The following is an 18539-nucleotide window of genomic DNA, read 5'->3' on the forward strand; positions in this document are numbered from 1 at the left end:
TTGCGCTCTAAGTCAGGCTCCATTTCCCGCGATTAACTCAAACAGTTCCACGCGACGGAGATACATGTTGAAAGCAGTTACCGCGGCAAACAACGATTCCAACATCCACGTACTGTATCCCTCGCGCCGAGTTAGAAAATTGTCAGGCGCTTTATGGTACTAAGCCTAGCGAGCTGTTTACTCAGTGCGACAGTCCTGCTTTTGCGCGTGATGCGCCTGGTGGTGCGAAACACTTAAAAGTCAAGCACGGCGTCATTCGAGCAGAAGGACGAGAAAACATATTGATTGATTTATAATATCGATTATCTATTTACGAAAAAAACATGTCTTCCGACTCCGAAAGAGGTTTGTCAAGCTTGCTTTGCACAGGATCGGGTTTGCTGATGATGATACTAGACACCGAAGTCAGGCCTAGTAGCCTTGAAGATGCGATCAAGCACCTTGAAGCAGGTAAATCCAGTGAACAAGGCATGATTATAGAAATATTTGCATCATTAATGTATACCCAGTTGCTTTCGTGCCTCCAAAACAACGATATACGGATGCTGGCCAGTTGGCCAAAACAATAGCAACCCACGCGTACGAGAGTGGCATACCGCAAGCTGCCCTCGAACGCTTGCTGAAGCTCCTCACGATGCACAATGCTCTTGACCAAGGCACAGTTACCACACTAGCCAAGAACTTGTACCCACTGGAGAGGGTATCATCCAAACTAATCACACGAGTTGTGTGCTGTCTTGGTCCTGCCAAAACAAAGCCCAGTCCTGCGACCCAGGCTCTGCTTGTGCGATGGCTGATTCTTGTATACGATTACCTCGATGACAAGTCTCATCTGGCAAAACTATATGCCGTGCTATTCAACTATCTAGACATGATCAGTCTACGCAAGCCTCTGTGCCAATTGCTTTCATTCATCACGAGGCGCAAGCATGTCAAGCCCTTTCGTATCCAAGCTCTTATGGAGCTAGTCAGCCTTTCTGGTGGTGAAGAGAAAGAGCTCTTGATTCTACTTAATGTGTTCAAAAACTATTATCCGGACGTTATTGTTGGGGACCTCGGTTTCACGGGAAGAAAGGCATCCTTCTTCAAACACCCGGACCCTGAATGGACCGCTCATGTCAGGGAAATTCAGGATACCCACCTTGAACGGTTGCAGGCAGTGCAGCCCTCGACGTTTCAGGTCGTACATCGTGGCCTAGCAAAGAGAAGCAAGGTAGAGGCCATTGTTCCTGATGTGAAGACATCAAGGGTGTCTTATAGCCACACTTCTTTGGAAGAACTGCGTGGTGTTGAGCATCTGGTTGACAAGATTGACAAGATAGAACTGCCTAACCAGATTATATCCATGCTAGGGAATAACTTAGCGCAAAAGTACCTCTTCCTGGCTCGTTCTGAGGCTGCAGATCGCCGGTTGAACGACTGGCTCAAAACGTTCTTAAGTGACCAATTGGAAATCGCGCGGGCAAATGATGTAGAAGACCATGAGAGCTTGGGCTACATATTGGCTTTGGCGGTTGAATATGCGCAGTACACGAAGGTATTTCCCTTCAGCTACTACTGACTACCTTGGTGGCTTACATGGGTATAGGAAATACCGGACGCTTTCATATCGTTTCTCAAAAAGTACCTCATCTCCTGGAATGGCGAGGACAACAGAGAGCAGATACTTGGGCTTCTCGTGTATCTTCCCGTTCTTGACTTCGATACTCTGAGCAGTAATTTCTTAACACTACTGGAGAGAGCACTCCTCAACGGAGCCATCTCATCAAGAACATCTCTGCTTGATTTTTATTCGGCCTTGATCCGTCAATGGGGAATCCAGTTGAGGACCAATTCACAGACTACAGAGGAATTCAAGCCATTGGGCCGCCTGATATCGCACGCAGAACTCCTGGCCTTATCGACGTTAGAGTGCTTGACCTCAATGCCGGATCCCACAGATGCCCAACATGAGAAACAGAAGCCCGCCACATTGTCCATCTTGGACTTCTACTGTACCCTAGCCGAACTTTTCACACACGCATCCACGAATGGGAGCATTCGACTTACTGTCCCGCTAGCTCCTACAGTTTATACACTTGCCTTCACGCCCATCAACTCAGTCATCTCCATCATGTGCTCAGTGCTCGCCAGCTACAAGTCGTCCTTTGAGGCTTCCCTCACCTCTCAGGTTCTCCGGGTCCCAAACTCTCAAGACTCGCTCTATCCGACAGAACTTGTGGGTCAATTCAATGGTTATATCATGGACATCTGTAACCTGATATGGCGGAACCGAGGTCTCAACTCCGAAGACCCCAACGCTGTGGGCTGTTTAATACCGGCCCCCACCGTTGCTGCGCTGACGCGATTCATTCGTGAGTACAATGAGAAGGAAAGAAAGCGCGATTCCTCTTTCGTCTACACAATATCCTCGGTCTTCTCTCTCAGTCACCACGTGGCACTGTGCAACTTGTCTGCGGCCTGCTTCTCTGACATCGAAGAGGAGAACAACATTGGCGATGAGCAGCCCAAGCTGCGGAAGCCAGTGACGCAGAAGGCACTGAGTGCGCTGGAGAAAGAAGGAGGTATGAAGATGGCGTGGCAGGAGTATAGAGTGCGGATGCTTGACTGGCTCGACGCGACAGGAAGCGTTGGAATTGGTAATTTGATGCGGAGCACGATGAAGGCTTTGCGGAAAGAGTAGAGTAGGTATCAGAAGTGAATCCACTTATGCTTTCCTCTTGGAAGAATTCGAAATCCATACACCCGGAGATATCGTAGTTCGTAGTCATATAGTACAGAAAGGGCTCGACGAGCCGCCAGCCACCCTAAGGTGTTCCGAGCTAGTATACACTGTAAGGTAAAAGTATGAGAAGCCCCAGGCTGTAGCCGTGAAAGGCATCGAACGCCAAAATCAAAAAATCGTCAGAAGCGCTGAACCGTGTTCAGATAGATATCTCGCAGACTCGGCTCTTCTCGAAGGTCACTGATGATATCCTCCATTTCCGCGACTTGCGCCTCATCCTTGAGATCGACTATTGTGTCTTGGTTGGGATCCCATATGATATCCAGCTCCTCAATCGGAATGCCAATCATTTTGCTGAGGGCTTCGCCCACACTCTTCGTTTCTGTAGGCTCTGTGAAGACAAGGAGCCGGCCTTGCTCATCTGCCGTGATATCCGTCGCGCCTGCTTCGATAGCCTGGTCTATATAGTTGTCGGGATCCACCCCATCCTTCTTCTCGAAGATGATCCTGCCTTTCTTTTCAAAGAGGTATGTAGTAGGTGTGACGATGCCCCCTGCATCTTTGATAGCATGTCGAACGTCTTGCAATACGCGGGCTTTCTGATCGGTCAGACACTCGAGAACGGCCGCAACCGAATGCGGGAGAATAGCCTCGACCGTGACCTGCTCTAGAGCTTCACCAGTGACACTTATGCCTTGTCCTCGAGCAACTGCCGCTTCGATCACGGTCTTCGGAATTCCTGCTCGCTTTGCATTCGAGAGGGCGAGGGTAAGGCGCGGGTTGAATTTAGGATCGGGACCCCACACTGCTTGAGATCAGAACCAAGAAATGACGTGGAATTGGTTGTCGAAACTCTTCAAGTACATACTCTGAGTCGCACTGCTGATTTCCTTGCCGATAAGCTGGCGTTCCTTGCTTTTCGCCTTGTCATTCTTGGCCTTGTCATGTTTGATCTGAGACCATCGATTGTGTCCTGCAAGCCACGGAGCACTGGTGGTGAGGGTACGGCAACCATCGCTCACCACCCAATTCGCGCGGGCAACCCGCTGCTGCACCAGGCGTTTGCATACGATCGTCGTCATTGCAGAAAGCTTCGATAGAGCATCCCCGCAAGCGCGTCAGTCCCTGAAAAAGTGTCTAGAATCGCGATCTGATAGCGGGGCCGGTGCAACAGTTTCTCCGCGACCGCCCCCGGACGGAGGTTGAGGCCAAGTGCCCGCTTAAAGGGGGGGAGATCCATCCCATCTCCATCCCATAGAAAGGCTGGCCGACCTGTCACACCAGATTGTGGTCGCATCGTGTTCACCCTTTCGCATCTCACCTCTGTTCATTCCTTGTGAAAGGGAACCCTATGGGTGACCCTTTAGTCGCCATAGTCGATCCCAATGTCTTCATCGGAAAACGCTACGTCTACTAACTCCGACAACCATGCGGTCCCCCGAGCGGAGCTTGATATCACCAAGCTCCATGCGCTTCCCTCCGAACAACAGGACCTGTACCTCCTTACCTTCACCTCCGATCTGGTTCAACACATTTCCGGCCTCGATAAGGCTCAAGTATCGTCGCAGCAGAAGTTCTTGAAAAAGGAATTATTCAAGATACTCACGCTTTCCTCGCCGACCATCACGCGAGTCATCCGCAATAACCTGGGCAGGTGTTTCGGGGCAATCTTCAGCAAGGGTGATCGTGGCATACTGTTTGAGACGGTTACCGACCTATTAGGGCTTCTTAATACCGGCAAGAGCGATGCGGAATTGAAGACTAGGTTCGCTGTGGCCCATTGTATGGGCGAGGTCTTTGCGGTCGCCGGAGAAAGTGTCTTTGCGCAATCAGGCGTTGTCGTTGCAAGCTTGCTCAAACTGCTCAAAGCGTCTAGCAACCATACTGGATGTCGTGGGTCAACCTTTGCCGCCCTGCGAAAGGTGGTGGTTGGCACTGGAGTTCCCGTGGACGAAGGAACTGCGCGCGACATCTGGAAACAAGCTCGCAATGCCGCAACCGGGGACAAGTCAACCTTTGTTCAAGTGCATGCCTGTCGCTGCCTGGAGCAGTTAGTAAACACGACACCATACTTTGACAATACGAACGATTTCGACCACCTGAAGACCTTGGTATGGAAAGTCATTGACAGCCCAGTGGCCCCGGTCAGACACGCGGCCGCGGCCTGCTTGGCTCGTGCGCTGGCTAAGTTGCATGCTACCGATACCCCGATCATCTCGGTCTCGGTCCCGAAGTCGAAGAAAGCAAAGAGACTATCAAAGAAGCCGACTGCTAAACCTGGAGAGGATGAAGAAGAGGCCGAAATCTCAGAGTCCTCTGCTCCCAAGAAGGCCGAGCCGCGTTTGTTCTTCCTCCTTCCTGACCTTCTCCGTCAGCTGTCTGCGCAGTATTTACGGAGCACAACTTCCAATCGGGCCCGCGCAGGTATTGCTATCTGCTACAAGCATGTTCTGCGGATCCTCGGGGATAAGATCATTGAGGAACGTTACGGCCAAATCGCGAATCATCTGCTGTTTGATATTCTGAACCACCCCACGGTCACTTACAACCGATTTAGACTCCTTATGACCAGAAAGTATGTCAAAAGTATCCTTGAGGATACTGTTGGCCGCGAATCACTCCGGGAGACTAGTCAGCTCAATGCGGCCAAGTGGCTTATCAATGATGTTCTCAAGGATTATCCTCAAGTAATCCAGGAACGCCGTGAGCCGAGCAAACATTCCCTCACGAGCGCCTTAAGTGCACTGTCTTCTCTGATTGAGTCGCTTGGTTCTGCTTTCGGTACCCTGGCGGAACCGTGTCGCGAAGCTCTGCTCCAAGTGCTACCGCATCCTAGCTATACTGTCCAGATCCATACAGCTCAATGCTTACGCAACTTCGTTCTTGCGTGTCCGCACCAGTTGTTGTCCTGTGTCACTATTTGCCTCAACAGCCTGAACCGAGAAGTGGGACAGTTGTCAACCCCCCGACAGTCCCCGCGTCGCTGCATCGGTTATGCCAATGGACTCTCTGCTATGCTAAGTACATCTCGGCTGCAGCCTCTTTACGGCTCAGTAGAGGTGTTCTCGCGTGTGTTCACCCAGGCGACCGATCTCCTGAAGACTAGTAGCAACTCGGAATTACGTGCCGCCAGTACACAGATTCAAGTTGCTTGGATCCTAATCGGAGGGTTGATGCCACTTGGCCCTAGTTTCGTGAAGATTCATCTCTCTCAATTATCGCTACTTTGGAAGAATGCGCTTCCCAAACACCTCAGTCAAGAAAATTCTGGCAAACGCGGTATATTGGAATTGAGTTTCCTTGCGCATGTGAGGGAATGCGCTTTGAGTTCGTTGTTGGTGTTCATGGAGTTCAACAGCAGACTAATAACTGCCGACGGCGCCAAGAGAATCGCCATTATGCTTCAAAACACAGTTGAATTCCTGGACGATCTGCCCCGACAAAAGACTGCCAACGAACTGTCGCAGCGACTTCACCCATCATTGCAGTTTCATGATATCGAAACCATGGTCCGGCGCCGTGTTCTGCAGTGCTTTACTAAGCTACTCCGGGTTCATCCTGTTAGCCATGCCGATGTCATTTCTCAATCTAGTCTATTGAGCTTGGCCATCTCCTCGTTTGCTGACCCCGATGCGGCCCAGGCTGGTCCATTGGAGAGCTCAATCGCGGCATCTACCGCGCAGTTCGAGACTTTGTGGGATCTATGTGACAACTACGGCTTCGGAATGACAGGCCTGGCGAGAGAGTACGTGCGTGTCACCCTTACTGGCAAGCATGGTACCGATAACGGACCTGCTTGGTCGGCCGTTGATTCAGCGGATCAGGCTGTGGATGAAGCTGTGAGTTATATGCGTTTATCTCAGATCATATGTAGTAGGACTAACATCTTTGCAGTTGACTTTCCCTATATGCCAAGCAAGCGAACATGATTCTCTACTTTTGTACTCGAGGAGGGAAGAAGATTCTTCTCTGGCCGACCCCCATTCCACTGGTGTTGTGAATGCTGCCATTGAGCTATTCTCTGTCGCGATCCCCCTGCACACCCCAAGGGTCCAGGAAGGTAGCGTAGAACAAATTGCAACCTTCCTCTCATCCACCAGTCTCCAGCGTAATCCCGGGCGCAAGGCTGCTATGGTCGTCAATATCGCTGTGGCACTACTACATGCTCTCAAAGTCTCCGTGAAAGAGACCGGTTTCACATCTGGGAAGCTCAATCCTGCAACTGATAAGGTGTTGCAGGAACTTGTTCAGGTAAGTCTCGTTGGCAGAGCTATAGTGGAAAGTCTATGCCAGAAAGCTAACTGACGCAGAAATTCGTAACCGATGCTGATTTGACTGTCCGGACAATCGGAGTTGAGGCACTCGGACGTCTTTGTGAGAGCTCTGGGACCGCTTTCACCAATACACAGATCAACTGGCTGGTCGACACGATTGTGGAGAACCGCGAGCCCAATACCCGTGCTGGCTGTGCTGCTGCCTTGGGTTGCATTCATTCCCAAGTTGGTGGTATGGCAGCTGGTCTGCATCTTAAGACCATCGTGGGCGTTTTGATGTCCCTGTGTAGCGACCCTCATCCTGTCGTCCACTTCTGGGCTCTTGGTGGTCTCGAGAGAGTTGCCAACTCTGCCGGATTGACCTTTTCGCCCTTTGTCTCAAGTTCCCTCGGGATGCTGGCCCAGCTATACAACGCGGACACTCACAATGAAGAGGCGGCAGCCCTAGCGACTTCCAACATCGAAATGTCCTTCCTCACCCCTGTCGTGATCAGTCGCTGTGTTGACTCCCTCATCAACGTACTCGGACCCGATCTTCAGGACATTGCTAAAACACGCAATCTCATTCTTACCCTCCTCCGCCAGTTCCAGCTGGAAGACAACTCGGCTCTAGTCACTGAAAGCTCTAAATGCTTGGATCATCTCTCCCTGTATGCACCGGGATACGTTGACTTTTCTGGATACGTAAAGCGCCTGCAGAATGAGCTCAGCGCTGGCAACCCATTGATGAGGGATGTGGCTATCCGGGGGTTGAGTAATCTTATGAAGCGTGACGCCGGAGCTGTGCTCCGCACTGCCACTCCGACCCTCGAAGAGGAAATCTGGCTTGCATTCGATGATACTCCAGACTGCCCAATCCTCAGAAGCATGATCCAGGATTGGCTGCAACAGACGGCCCTCGTGGAGACGGAGTTATGGATACAGCGCTGCCACAACACGCTGACCAAGACTCGTGTTAAGGTCGAAGATATCCCCTTAACATCTGCAATCAGACCTGCTGGAAATGACATGCCAGATGATGAAGTTGCAGGGTTTGCGTCCGCAATTGCGGGTGCTGGTCAGACAGAAGAGGCAAATGGCGCTGTCTCTGGCCAGGAGCTTCTCAAATGGCAGACCCGGAATTTCGTTATGAGCTGTCTTAGCGAACTTTTGGCACTTGTACAAGAGGCAATTCTGCCAGATCAGACCATCCCTGCCGAGCTTGCGCTGCAGCAGAAGGTTGGAGATATTGTCCGAATGGCTTTCTCAGCATCTACTGCCAATGTAATTGAACTTCGAGTCTGGGGACTGCGGATTATTGATCAAGTTCTCAAGGTAGGTTGACCTTGTGCATGGTGAAATTTTCTCGCTTGAGCTAACAACTCTATCAGATGTTTGGCAAGACACCCGATCCAGACTTCACCGAGGCGTCCCTTCTGGAACAGTACCAAGCCCAGATCGGATCGGCTCTGACCCCTGCGTTTGCTGCCGACTCGTCTGCGGAATTGGCATCAGAGGCTATCAATGTCTCTGCGACATTCATTGCTACTGGAATTGTGACAAATGTTGATCGAATGGGTAGAATCCTAAAGCTCCTGGTTCTTGGCCTTGAGAACTTTTCTAGTAAGTGCTATGTGATTTTGCAGTGGAACTGCGCTAACAATCCCCAGAAAACCTCGACACCACCGAGATTGGCGACCTCAAAGGTCTTAACCCGAATGCTAGGGTCATGGTCAAGATGGCTTTGTATTCCGCCTGGGCACGGCTGCAGATTGCCAGTATTGAGCAAGACTACCTGAACCAAGTGGTTCAACCGTATCTCACGAAGCTCACTCCGCTATGGTTGTCTTCTCTCCAAGAATATGCTCGGCTGCGTTTCGAGCCGGATATCTCAGGCAGCTTGGGTACTGGCCCTATTAGTGGGGATTTGGACGAGGTATACGCGGCATTGAATCGGGAGACTCTCTTGAAGGTAGGACAATACTGCAGACGAACTTACTAGTCAAGATGTTGACCATAGTTACAGTTTTACCAAGACTCCTGGTTGAACCTTGTCGACGCTATTGCTGGTCTGGTCGAAAAAGACATCGACTTTGTCTTTGACGCATTGGACGGCAAGTCGGAGTTGGAAGAATCCGAGAAGACACAAAAGGATGACGAGCAGAAATCCAGCGATGAGCCAAAGGGCAAAGGTGACAACATCAACTATCGTGATGAGCCTGTTGCGTTCTTTTTCGTTCTCTTTGGTCTGGCATTTGAAGCTCTCGTTGACCAGTCTACAACCCCATCCCAGAGATTGGAGATTCTTCAGGCTCTTAAGAGAATCTTGAGGCCGGTCATCTCGGGTAATGCGATCTATCAAGATGCTATCTTCTCGGAGACTATGGACTCTCTGGACCGTCTCGCGTTGACCGAAACAACCCCCATTCAAAATGTCATCGTGGAGATCGCACGAAACCTGTCTTTGGACCATCCTTCTGCCAAGGACAGCGAGGGCCGAGACGATCATCTGTCCGATGACATCGAACAGCTTTTCGAGCTAACAAGGAGCATAATTCTCGTGCTCGCAGGGCTCCTGCCTAATCTTCGCGAGTCCACACCTCTTGCACGATTCAACGTTGGATCGGATGATGCCTTGTCCCTCATCCGGCTTGCGCTCTCATCGCTGGTTAACGTCGCTTCGATCTTCCCCTCAATTATCCGCAATGACCTCAACGCATGCATTCTACACATCTTCAGCACTATCCTGGCGACAGGGCTGTGCCAGGCAGATGTTGTGCCCCAGGCGCTTCCGACTTTCAAACACTTCATCAGCAGCGTAGCGAACTCTCCCGAAGTCAGTCCAGACCACCCGGAGAATCTTGGTGTTGTCTCTCGCCAGTTGCGTGGTTGTCTTACACGCTTCCTCACTACCCTAACTTTTGCGCAACGACGAGAGTCCGAATCCTCCCTCCCCTGCGCGAAGAACACGCTCCTCGCCATTGCCATTCTACTAACGAGCGGCGGACACATTATTCCACCTCAAGATCCTGTCATCTTCCGTGTCCTGGACGAACTCCTAGACTGTCTTCAGGATGTCGGTCTTGCCAACGTTGCCGCCGGTTGCATTCGCTCCATTCTCCTGACCTCAAACCCGAGATCACCTACCAGCGAAGTCATCGCCCGCTACCTGTTACCCCGACTCATTGCCTTCTACGTCGGCTGTCCCACAGACAATGGCGACGTCCCCAGCGACCCCGAAAACTCCAAGACCGTCATTGCACGCACGCTCGTCGCATGTGTTAGCAATGCAGTTTTCCCTACGAACGAGATGCCTACCGCAATCTCCCTAATCATGTCGACGCTACTCTCTCGTGCGAAGCGTGACGGACAGGCCGTCTACCAGGAAGCCGCCGTGCATCTGCTAGAACTAGCCAAGGCCAATCAGCTCGTATTCCGAGCGCTCGTGGCTACCATGAGTCCGGACCAGAAGACACGACTCGAGGAAATCCTCCGCAGTGCGGAAGTCGGTTCGGGATCCACCAAACATTCGCGCGAGAGCACGCAGTCCAGCAGTGAGCAGCAAGCCATGCCTAGTATTGCACTGAGGTTCGACTTTTAGTATACTATTTTTGTATTCTTTGCGTCGTTGCTTTCTTCTTATCACGTTTTCCTCTTTACCCTTTCTTGTCTTTTATTTTCGTGTTCATCTTTTTGCTCATGTTACAAACCACCCCCGGTATCAATTTAATTGGACAGGACGTGAGTGACTCTGGCTCCTGCCGGATGACATGTCCTATCATGCATGCATGGCACGAGGTGTGATGATGACGACAACGCAGGGATAAATGGCTAGTCCCTGGAAGGAAAGGGTCCCGTGCATAGGTCATGATGGCGAGCGTTGCGTTTATGAGGTACATGTCCCCATACTACTATTTGCATATATAGAGTTTTTGTTTTAAAGATTATAGAGAAGTATAGGTATAGGTACAATGAGGAATGTTGACATGACATGACAAGGATAATGAACGATGATGGAACTCGTCTATATGTTGCAATCGTTTCCATCCAGGAAATAGAGTAGAGAATTGAAAGAAAAAGAGAGGAAGTCAAGACAAATAGATGCATGGGGGTATCGAGATGTCTCACCAACCAAACAGGAGGGAGATAAATCAATGTGAATGTGCGGCTAAGAAAACAATATAAGAAGATCTATAGCTGGTATGGGGATGAATGATATACAGGATAAGTAGGACATAGATGATTTGGTTGTTGTTGTACAGTCGAGAATATTTAATATGAGAATGTATAAAAAGAGGGTAGATGAAAGTTCAGCCAAGGGACTCTCCGAGATGAACCCCGGGGACTGGCGCCGACTTGGGCCGGAGAGGATCCTGGGCGGCGGTGACAGCTGCTGCTCCGGCCTCCTTAGTTCCGCCCTTGGTCGGGAGTTCTTGTTCTTTCTTTTTCTTGTCAGCGCTCTCCTGCGCCTTGCGGACGGAGTAGTATTTCAGGAAGCAGATGATCATGACTTACGAGATTAGTATTGAACTTGAGGGGGCAGTGTAAGGAGGGTATAGAATGTGACTCACAGGCACTAGTGGCGACGGCCATAGCAGCTCTCCTTGTTAGAATCCAGCGCAGACCCTCGATTTCGCTCTTGCCGTCACTGTTCAGAGAGACAGTGATTTTGTAATTGAGTTCTTGTACGGAGGTGTCGATGCTCCGCTGTTGTTCGCGGGTCGTCATCTTGTGGTCGTTGAACATTCCCTTGATGTCGTCTTTCAGACCTGCCAGTTCCTGGTTCAAGCGTTGAGATAGGATGTCGGACTCGTGCTGTAGTTGTGTTCGGGAGGTCCGCTGTCGCTGCATTTCGGAGTTTCTGGCCGTCTGTAGGGAGGATTGGAGTTCCGAGCAAGCCGCTTTGAAAAGGTAGGATTCGTTCTCAACGTCTGACTTGGAGGTCAGGCTTTGGCGTGCAAGATCGAGGTTACTGTGTAGGATGGTCCGGACTGCCTTCATGATGGTGACGGACTGTTCTTCGGAGAATCCACCGGTGGAGAGGTCGCGAACGAGCGAGAATGTGTCGAAGTGATGAACGTAAGGGGCTGGGGCGAGGTTCGGGTGGTTATTTTCTGAGGCGGGCCCGCCGGTTGTGGTCAGGTAGGAGGAAGGAGATGGCATGTGAAGGACACCCTCGAGAGGGTTCTGGTTGAGTGGGTGGTGAAGATGGATGGGTTCGTCCGTGGGTCTTTCGTTTGATATAGCGTTGACCTCATCGGCATCACGGGCATCGAGTATGGGTTCGGAGTCTTCACGAGGCTCTTGTTCTTGTGCGGATTTCTCCTCGTCTAGCAGTTCGGTATCTGCGGAGGCTAATGTGTCTTGTTGCGACTGTGATGAGGCCTCTGATATGGTTTCGGTGTCCTTTGGTCGTGATTGCGCTGGTGGGGCTTGATTCGGAGACGAAGCAGCGTTGCTGTCCTTGTCTTTCTCGGATGGGGTATTGGTGGGCTGTTGACGAGATGGTTCGTCTTTCGGCTTGGATGGCGGTGGTAGGTTTGCTTCTGCAGCAGGCCCGTATCGTCGATGATAGGTTTCTTGAGTGCGTCGTGGACTGGTGTGGAAGGGAGCGTGCTGGTTGTGGGATGTAAGGCGAAGAGAGCGGTAGGTATGGGGTTCGCAGGATCGAACTGCGCGCATCAGATTTGGGTAAAGGAACGGAAGCCTTGGGGCCGCCATGGTTGCCGCGTTGACAGGAGATTGAGGGAGATGAGGGAGAAGGAACGAGGACAAGACAAGGCAGCCGGTCAGGAGAGAAGAGGGAGATGAACGATGAACGCATCTCGTTTTCCCGCGGCCAAGTCGGCGTCACCGCCGGAAACGTGACGTGGGCGGTGAGTAACCCCCGCGGCCGCTAGGCCCTATCAGGAAGTTTATACATACGCGCGCTCATTGGCCGGTCACAGGTATGAAGATGGTATGAACTGCATTGTCCGATGATGATATGCTTATGATTTATATACATTGTTTCATGCTAATGGCAGCCTGCTTAGTGCTCGGCCCCCACAGTCAAGAGCCCAAATAATAGCTGGGTCCGTTTCCAGTACTCGTGCGCAGCGTTCTCTAGCTTCTTCGTTGCCTTCTCAGGCAAGTCGAGGCTGCTGCGAAGTGTATCCAACACTTCTGCCAATTGGCTGCGCTCAGAGTCTCGAATCGCAAATGCATCGGTCAGGTATACAGTGTCGAAATAAAGCTGAATCCTCCGGTCGTTGATGTCATCGGCATCGTCGGATATGGTACTTTCGGACTTTGGTTTCGCCGCGTCGCCATTCTCGCCATTCTCGCCGTTCTGCGCCGGTTTTGTCTCTTCGTCATCATTCGAGGCAGGCTTCTTGCTGCCCTCTATTTCGGCAGGTGAGTTGAGCTTCTCAATGGAGAATGTGACAGACTCCGAGAGTCCCTTGATCATGGCAGATTTTAGCGTCTGCGTCGTGGAGACATCCCAAAGTCCAGCGCCGTACTGATCCATAGATCGCACAACTTTACGCAGGAATTTGAACGTCGATGGTGTCGGCTGGACAGGGATTTCAGGATCACCCTCCCAAAGCGTGCGACCTGGCACTTTTCCAGACTTCGATTTCGAAGTAGCCGGAGACTTCCAGGAGCCTGTGCGGGTGACTATGTCTGTAGCAAGGATTCTCTGCAAATCCGGCACGATACTCTGGGACAGTGCATAATCGCTCGCAATGAACTGAACAGGCAGATCTCTTCGAGCCAGTCGGATAGTCTTCAGTATAAATGCGGCCTCACCGCTTTGTCCCTCCTTTTCGAGCGTTTTAAAGGTTGTGCTGAGCGAACTTTGGAGTGTATCGAATGCTTCTCCAATTGCCACCTGAAGGGCTTCACGGAGCAGTCGTGGATCATCGTCGTTCAGCATGGCAGAGACGTCGATATCGAGATCCTCGTCCTCACCTTCATCCAGGACGTCGGACCAACGTACTTGCCGTAGGCCGTCGATAGACTCCCTGGACTCTTCGATAGCAGACAGCCATCCCTGGTATTTCACCAGGACAGCGGATACGTCATCATCACGCCCCAGGAGTCTGTCCGTGACAGCTTGCTTGAATGCAGCAGAGCCATTGGAATAGTCATGGGAAATCAAGTCCTCCGACCAAAGTGTCTGCGAAGCCGCGTGGGCTCTGTCGCCCCAATTCGACACTGCAGAGGCGACACCTTGACCAAATAGGTCCAATGTCTTGGCTTGTTCTGACAGAATACCCCTAAGTCGATCATTGAATACTGACCTAAGTCCTTCCAGAACTTGTAACGATGAATGGGTAGGTGTCGAGCTTCGGGAAGATAGCCACAGCTCCAATGTTTGCTTGCGTAATGAGAGAAGCTTCGAGAAGTCTAGCCAGTCTGTAAGGGTGCCCCGGCATCCATTTAGGAACTTGTCGAAAGCCGGTTTCGACCATTGCTTAATCGTCTTCTCGGCGTCCGCTTTTGATAACTCACTGAGCTTGATCCACGGTGTGAAGTTGTTAACATCTGCAGCAACCCAGCGTCCCAGAACACCGAGGTCTAGGTCGTCCAAACTCCGCACTTCAGGGTCTGTCAGCAGAGGCCGTGCTTTCAGCTTGCTCAGGACATCCGACAACCGGCGAGATAGCAGGATTTTAGAAGTCTGGAGTGTCCGAACATATAGCCGTAAGCTGCTCAGAACATTCTCGCCTGACGGGTCGACAAGCTCCCGCTGGCTTCCAATGCCATCTAGGCGAACCCGGTGAAAGTAGCGGATCGCATCATCCGATGAAGAGCTAGTTGTAAGACAGTATGCTGCCAAAGCCTCAATAATCTCGTCAGCCGTATACTTAGCAGACGCGAGCCGCTTTCCAAGCCTCCTCAATAGACTTCTCTGGAGGGATGCTAATTGATTGCGTAGGTCCTCCACAAAGGGTGGCACCTTCGCCTGCTGGGAGAGGGTCTTATGTAAAAGACGAGAGATGACCATAAGCTTGGCCACAAGCAAGACGGAGCCGCGTCGACGCAGAAGCTTAGAGATCGACGATGCGCAGCGATGAAGTAAAGCCAGTTGCCCTCCGAGCGCTCGTTTCGCGGCATCTATTTCCCATCAGCTGTTGGTTATAGACCCAAGCCACGATCACACTATACCATACCTTCATCATGACTATCCTCCTTTATCTGGTTGTAATGTGTGTACATCTTCTCCATCAGGCGTGGATTGCATCTTCGTCCTATGTCGGCCAGCGTCGAATCCACATCCTCCATTTCGCGATTCATCGACACGATCGTCTCAGCAGTGCCAATGAGTTCTCGGTATCTCGTACTAGATGCGCCAAATTTCATTAGTCCTTCCTATAGTAAATTAGGGTGTCGGCCTTCACATACCCGACAAGAGCCCTGAGCTTCTCCTTATTGCTTGCGATGTCCCGGCGCAGCTCCTGCTCCACGCGGCGCACAGTAGGAATTGGGTAGTGAAATGCATCTTGCCAGGATTTCAATGACTGCGGATCCGGACCATCGGACGCCATGGTGAAGGGAAAGGACGCTGGCGGGACAAGCCAACAATGCAGGGCATCAATGCCAGCCGGAGCACTACCTGGAATGATGCTACGCAACCCGTAATCACTGGATGACGATCCATTGTGCCTGAGGCAGCACGTGGCTTCAATACGGTACGGTCATGGCTGTATCAACCATACTATTTCGGGTAAGTGACTTGAGTCATCCCCAAAAAAAGAAAAAGACCCCGCGGACTTCGCGATCGACGAGATAACTTTTATCTCCATCTTCACCATCACAATCTTCCGAACTTGTGGCGCATACAACCAATATGCCTCATATTGACCCAGAGGCGCCAGCTTCGGCGGCCGAAGCTCCTACTGAGCAATTAACAAGACTACCTTTCCCTCCAGTCACTTATTCTCACATCCTCCACTGCTCTTATCATCACTGGCAGCCTCGGTATGTCCCCAGTATAACCCCTCTCTACACGAACGAAAGCACTAATCAGACTACACCCTCTCAGATACCGCACTCTTGTCCCCAAGTCCCGCGCTATCCGTCTCACTGCGCCCTTCGTTAACTATCTCCGAGCGGACGGTATCGTCCTGCCACCAGAAGCTGCCCCGCCAACAGACGACGACGACCTCGACACATTCTCCGATGATGGCGCAGATGAGGAGCCCGATCCGTCACTAGAATGGCCTGAAATCCACGCCCAAATCAAATCCACAATCACCGAATACGGCGGTAAAGTGACACCGAAGCTGAACTGGAGTGCACCCAAAGATGCGACCTGGATGTCCGCCACCAACGACACGCAATGTCGCACAGCTAACGACATCTACCTCCTCCTAAAGAGCAGTGACTTCATAAGCCATGATCTGGAACACCCATTCGACGACTGCGTTCCTGACACTACCACCACCGATGACTCCTCCTCAACGCCCCCCGAAATCCCCTACTATCTCGTCCTCCGCAAATACGTCAACTTCAACCCATCGCTCGAGTTCCGGTGCTTCGTGCGAAACAGAGTCCTCCTGTGCATGTGCCAACGTGATCAGAACCACTTCGACTTTCTCTTCCCCATGCGGGACTCCCTCCGGTCTCGGATCCAGACGTTCTTCGATGAAAAGCTGAAGGATACGTTCACGGATCCGAACTTTGTGTTTGATGTCTATATCCCGCCGCCGCATGATAGGGTGTGGCTTATCGATATCAACCCATGGGCAGAGAGGACCGATTCGCTGCTATTTAGTTGGATGGAGATTCTGCACATGAAGGATCCCGTGGGTATCCGGGAGGAAGACGACAATGGGGAAGAGCAATTCGTGCGGCTTTCTCTGAATGCCAATGGTGATCTGGAACCAGTTGCTGGTCCAGATGAAGAGTCCGAATCCGAGTCTGAGTCCGCGTCCGAAGACGAGAACGCAGATGATGCGCCGTTGTTCCCGGAGTTCCGGCTCATCAAGCGCGATGACCCGGAGGCGTATGCATTCACGACCCCGCAGTACTCAGCTCACAAGCTGCCGAAGGAGGTGGTCGACGCGTCTATCTCCGGTCCTGGAGGCATGAGCGAGTTCCTAGGAAAGTGGCAGGACATTTTGGCGAAGCAGGCGCAGGAGTCCGACTCGGACAACGAAGCCCAATAGAGGTCCCAACCATACATCGCATGTATACTTAGTTACGAACATACCAAAGAGCGCAGCTCGGCTCAGCATAATAAGGCGGCGTTAGGACTAGCGGGACCACAAAAACCGAATACTAAAAGTGATGCATTAACCTTCACCTCTCTACCATCTATCCCCTATATACTACTACCACTACTATATACCCCCACAACCCAACCCAACCACTCACAACTTATGCTTCTTCTCCCCACTCGCCAACCTCCTAAACTCCTCCTGCGGCACACCACTCAAGAACCTCTCAAGGCCCCCAAAAACCTCCAACCCATTCTGACGATCCAACACCTCCCTCTCAGGCCGTCTAATCAACTCCTTAATCTTCAGCAAACTATCCTGATTCAAATGCAACCCCAACCTCTCCTCGACCTCCTGCAACACCAACCCCAGGAACCCCTCACTATCATCACTCTTCCCACTCGGCGCCGTAAACACCTTATTCACGAACCCCGTAGCCACCAACTCCTCACACGTAATCCGCTTACTCATAATAAGCGCCTCGTTGGCCTTCGCAATGCCCAACCGTTCCACAAACGCCCGCGACGACCCGCCCTCCGCTACAAGACCCAGCGAGGCGAACGGCGTGAGGAGGAAGGTGTGCGGCGCGGCGTAGATGAAGTCCGCGAGGGCGATGAGGGCCGCGGAGAGTCCGACGGCGGGGCCGTTGAGTGCCGCGATGAGGATCTTCGAGTGGTGCGCGAATGTGTGTGTGATGTCGTAGTTGTTTATTACGAAGGATCGGGCAAGGTCTCGTCGTGCGGAGGTGCCGAGGCCCGCGCCGGGGCGGGTGGAGTTTACGTCCGCGCCGCTGGAGATGGAGGCATTAGTTATGTATTGGTATGTGTGGGGGTGTGGAAAGGGAGGGGCAGGCTCACGCGGAGAAGTAACGTCCTGAGCCTGTAAGAATGGTGATGTAGATGTCATCGCGCTTGTCTACTTCGCGGAGACGTTCGCCGAGGAGGTAGTAGAGGTCTGCGTCTAGGGCATTGAGTTTCTTGGGCCGGTTGAGGGTGATTATTGCCAGACGGCCTTGGTATGTGAGTTTGATGGGGTCTTCGGTGGTGGTAGTAGCCATGTTGGAGATCGGGGTGGTTTGTGTGTTGTGCTGTCACAGAGAAGAGAGTGTGTAAATAGTAGTAGATAGGGGTTACGCTAGGTATAGACTTGTTGGATAGTGACTATCGGAGACCCGGAGGGTTTAAACCCGCTTCAAAAGAAAGAAACAAGGAGATGCTGTGTAACCTTCCCAAAATGCACACTTGCAAGGTCAGATGGAAGTATTCGGCGAGTGACAGTTCTAGATAAAAAGCAATTCCAGGAAACCCTCAAGTCTTATTAGCCCCTAGTAATAGAAATAACTAACAGGTGGAT

The 18539-nt window shown here is 51.6% G+C and overlaps 7 protein-coding genes across 7 annotated transcripts; 3 read left to right on the forward strand and 4 right to left on the reverse strand.

Moving 5' to 3' along the window:
- Window positions 1-67: 67 nt before the first annotated feature.
- Window positions 68-2688, forward strand: BO87DRAFT_351230 (Mis6 domain protein). Its single transcript, XM_025621122.1, has 4 exons — window positions 68-345; window positions 397-450; window positions 510-1537; window positions 1589-2688. Exons 1-4 carry the CDS (start codon window positions 324-326, stop codon window positions 2681-2683), a joined length of 2199 nt encoding a protein of 732 aa, XP_025483857.1. The 5' UTR covers window positions 68-323; the 3' UTR covers window positions 2684-2688.
- A 216-nt stretch (window positions 2689-2904) lies between these two features.
- BO87DRAFT_383248 (post-initiation translation factor DPC29) lies at window positions 2905-3807 on the reverse strand (the record flags this gene model as incomplete). Its single annotated transcript, XM_025624650.1, has 2 exons — window positions 2905-3530; window positions 3594-3807. The coding sequence occupies 2 exons, from the start codon at window positions 3805-3807 to the stop codon at window positions 2905-2907; spliced, it is 840 nt and encodes a 279-aa protein (XP_025483858.1).
- Window positions 3808-4110: 303 nt separating this feature from the next.
- Window positions 4111-10579, forward strand: BO87DRAFT_422404 (AP-1 complex accessory protein LAA1; the record flags this gene model as incomplete). Its single annotated transcript, XM_025627113.1, has 6 exons — window positions 4111-6564; window positions 6620-6976; window positions 7036-8313; window positions 8370-8601; window positions 8649-8950; window positions 9005-10579. The coding sequence occupies 6 exons, from the start codon at window positions 4111-4113 to the stop codon at window positions 10577-10579; spliced, it is 6198 nt and encodes a 2065-aa protein (XP_025483859.1).
- Window positions 10580-10900: 321 nt separating this feature from the next.
- BO87DRAFT_373244 (CCDC90 family protein) lies at window positions 10901-12774 on the reverse strand. Its single transcript, XM_025622497.1, has 2 exons — window positions 11550-12774; window positions 10901-11488 (listed from the first exon to the last, which is right to left on the reverse strand). Exons 1-2 carry the CDS (start codon window positions 12697-12699, stop codon window positions 11289-11291), a joined length of 1350 nt encoding a protein of 449 aa, XP_025483860.1. The 5' UTR covers window positions 12700-12774; the 3' UTR covers window positions 10901-11288.
- A 179-nt stretch (window positions 12775-12953) lies between these two features.
- BO87DRAFT_412979 (uncharacterized protein) lies at window positions 12954-15574 on the reverse strand. Its single transcript, XM_025626542.1, has 3 exons — window positions 15370-15574; window positions 15138-15307; window positions 12954-15081 (listed from the first exon to the last, which is right to left on the reverse strand). The coding sequence occupies exons 1-3, from the start codon at window positions 15510-15512 to the stop codon at window positions 13010-13012; spliced, it is 2385 nt and encodes a 794-aa protein (XP_025483861.1). The 5' UTR covers window positions 15513-15574; the 3' UTR covers window positions 12954-13009.
- Window positions 15575-15770: 196 nt separating this feature from the next.
- On the forward strand, window positions 15771-17526 carry cdc123 (cell proliferation protein CDC123). The gene is made up of 2 exons (XM_025621123.1): window positions 15771-15945; window positions 16010-17526. Exons 1-2 carry the CDS (start codon window positions 15815-15817, stop codon window positions 17133-17135), a joined length of 1257 nt encoding a protein of 418 aa, XP_025483862.1. The 5' UTR covers window positions 15771-15814; the 3' UTR covers window positions 17136-17526.
- Window positions 17265-18503, reverse strand: BO87DRAFT_455917 (dodecenoyl-CoA isomerase). Its single transcript, XM_025628692.1, has 2 exons — window positions 18044-18503; window positions 17265-17976 (listed from the first exon to the last, which is right to left on the reverse strand). Exons 1-2 carry the CDS (start codon window positions 18241-18243, stop codon window positions 17340-17342), a joined length of 837 nt encoding a protein of 278 aa, XP_025483863.1. The 5' UTR covers window positions 18244-18503; the 3' UTR covers window positions 17265-17339.
- Window positions 18504-18539: the final 36 nt, after the last annotated feature.

The sequence above is a fragment of the Aspergillus neoniger genome (genome assembly GCF_003184625.1).
Source record: "Aspergillus neoniger CBS 115656 unplaced genomic scaffold BO87scaffold_4, whole genome shotgun sequence".
Taxonomy (NCBI): Eukaryota; Fungi; Ascomycota; class Eurotiomycetes; order Eurotiales; family Aspergillaceae; genus Aspergillus; species Aspergillus neoniger.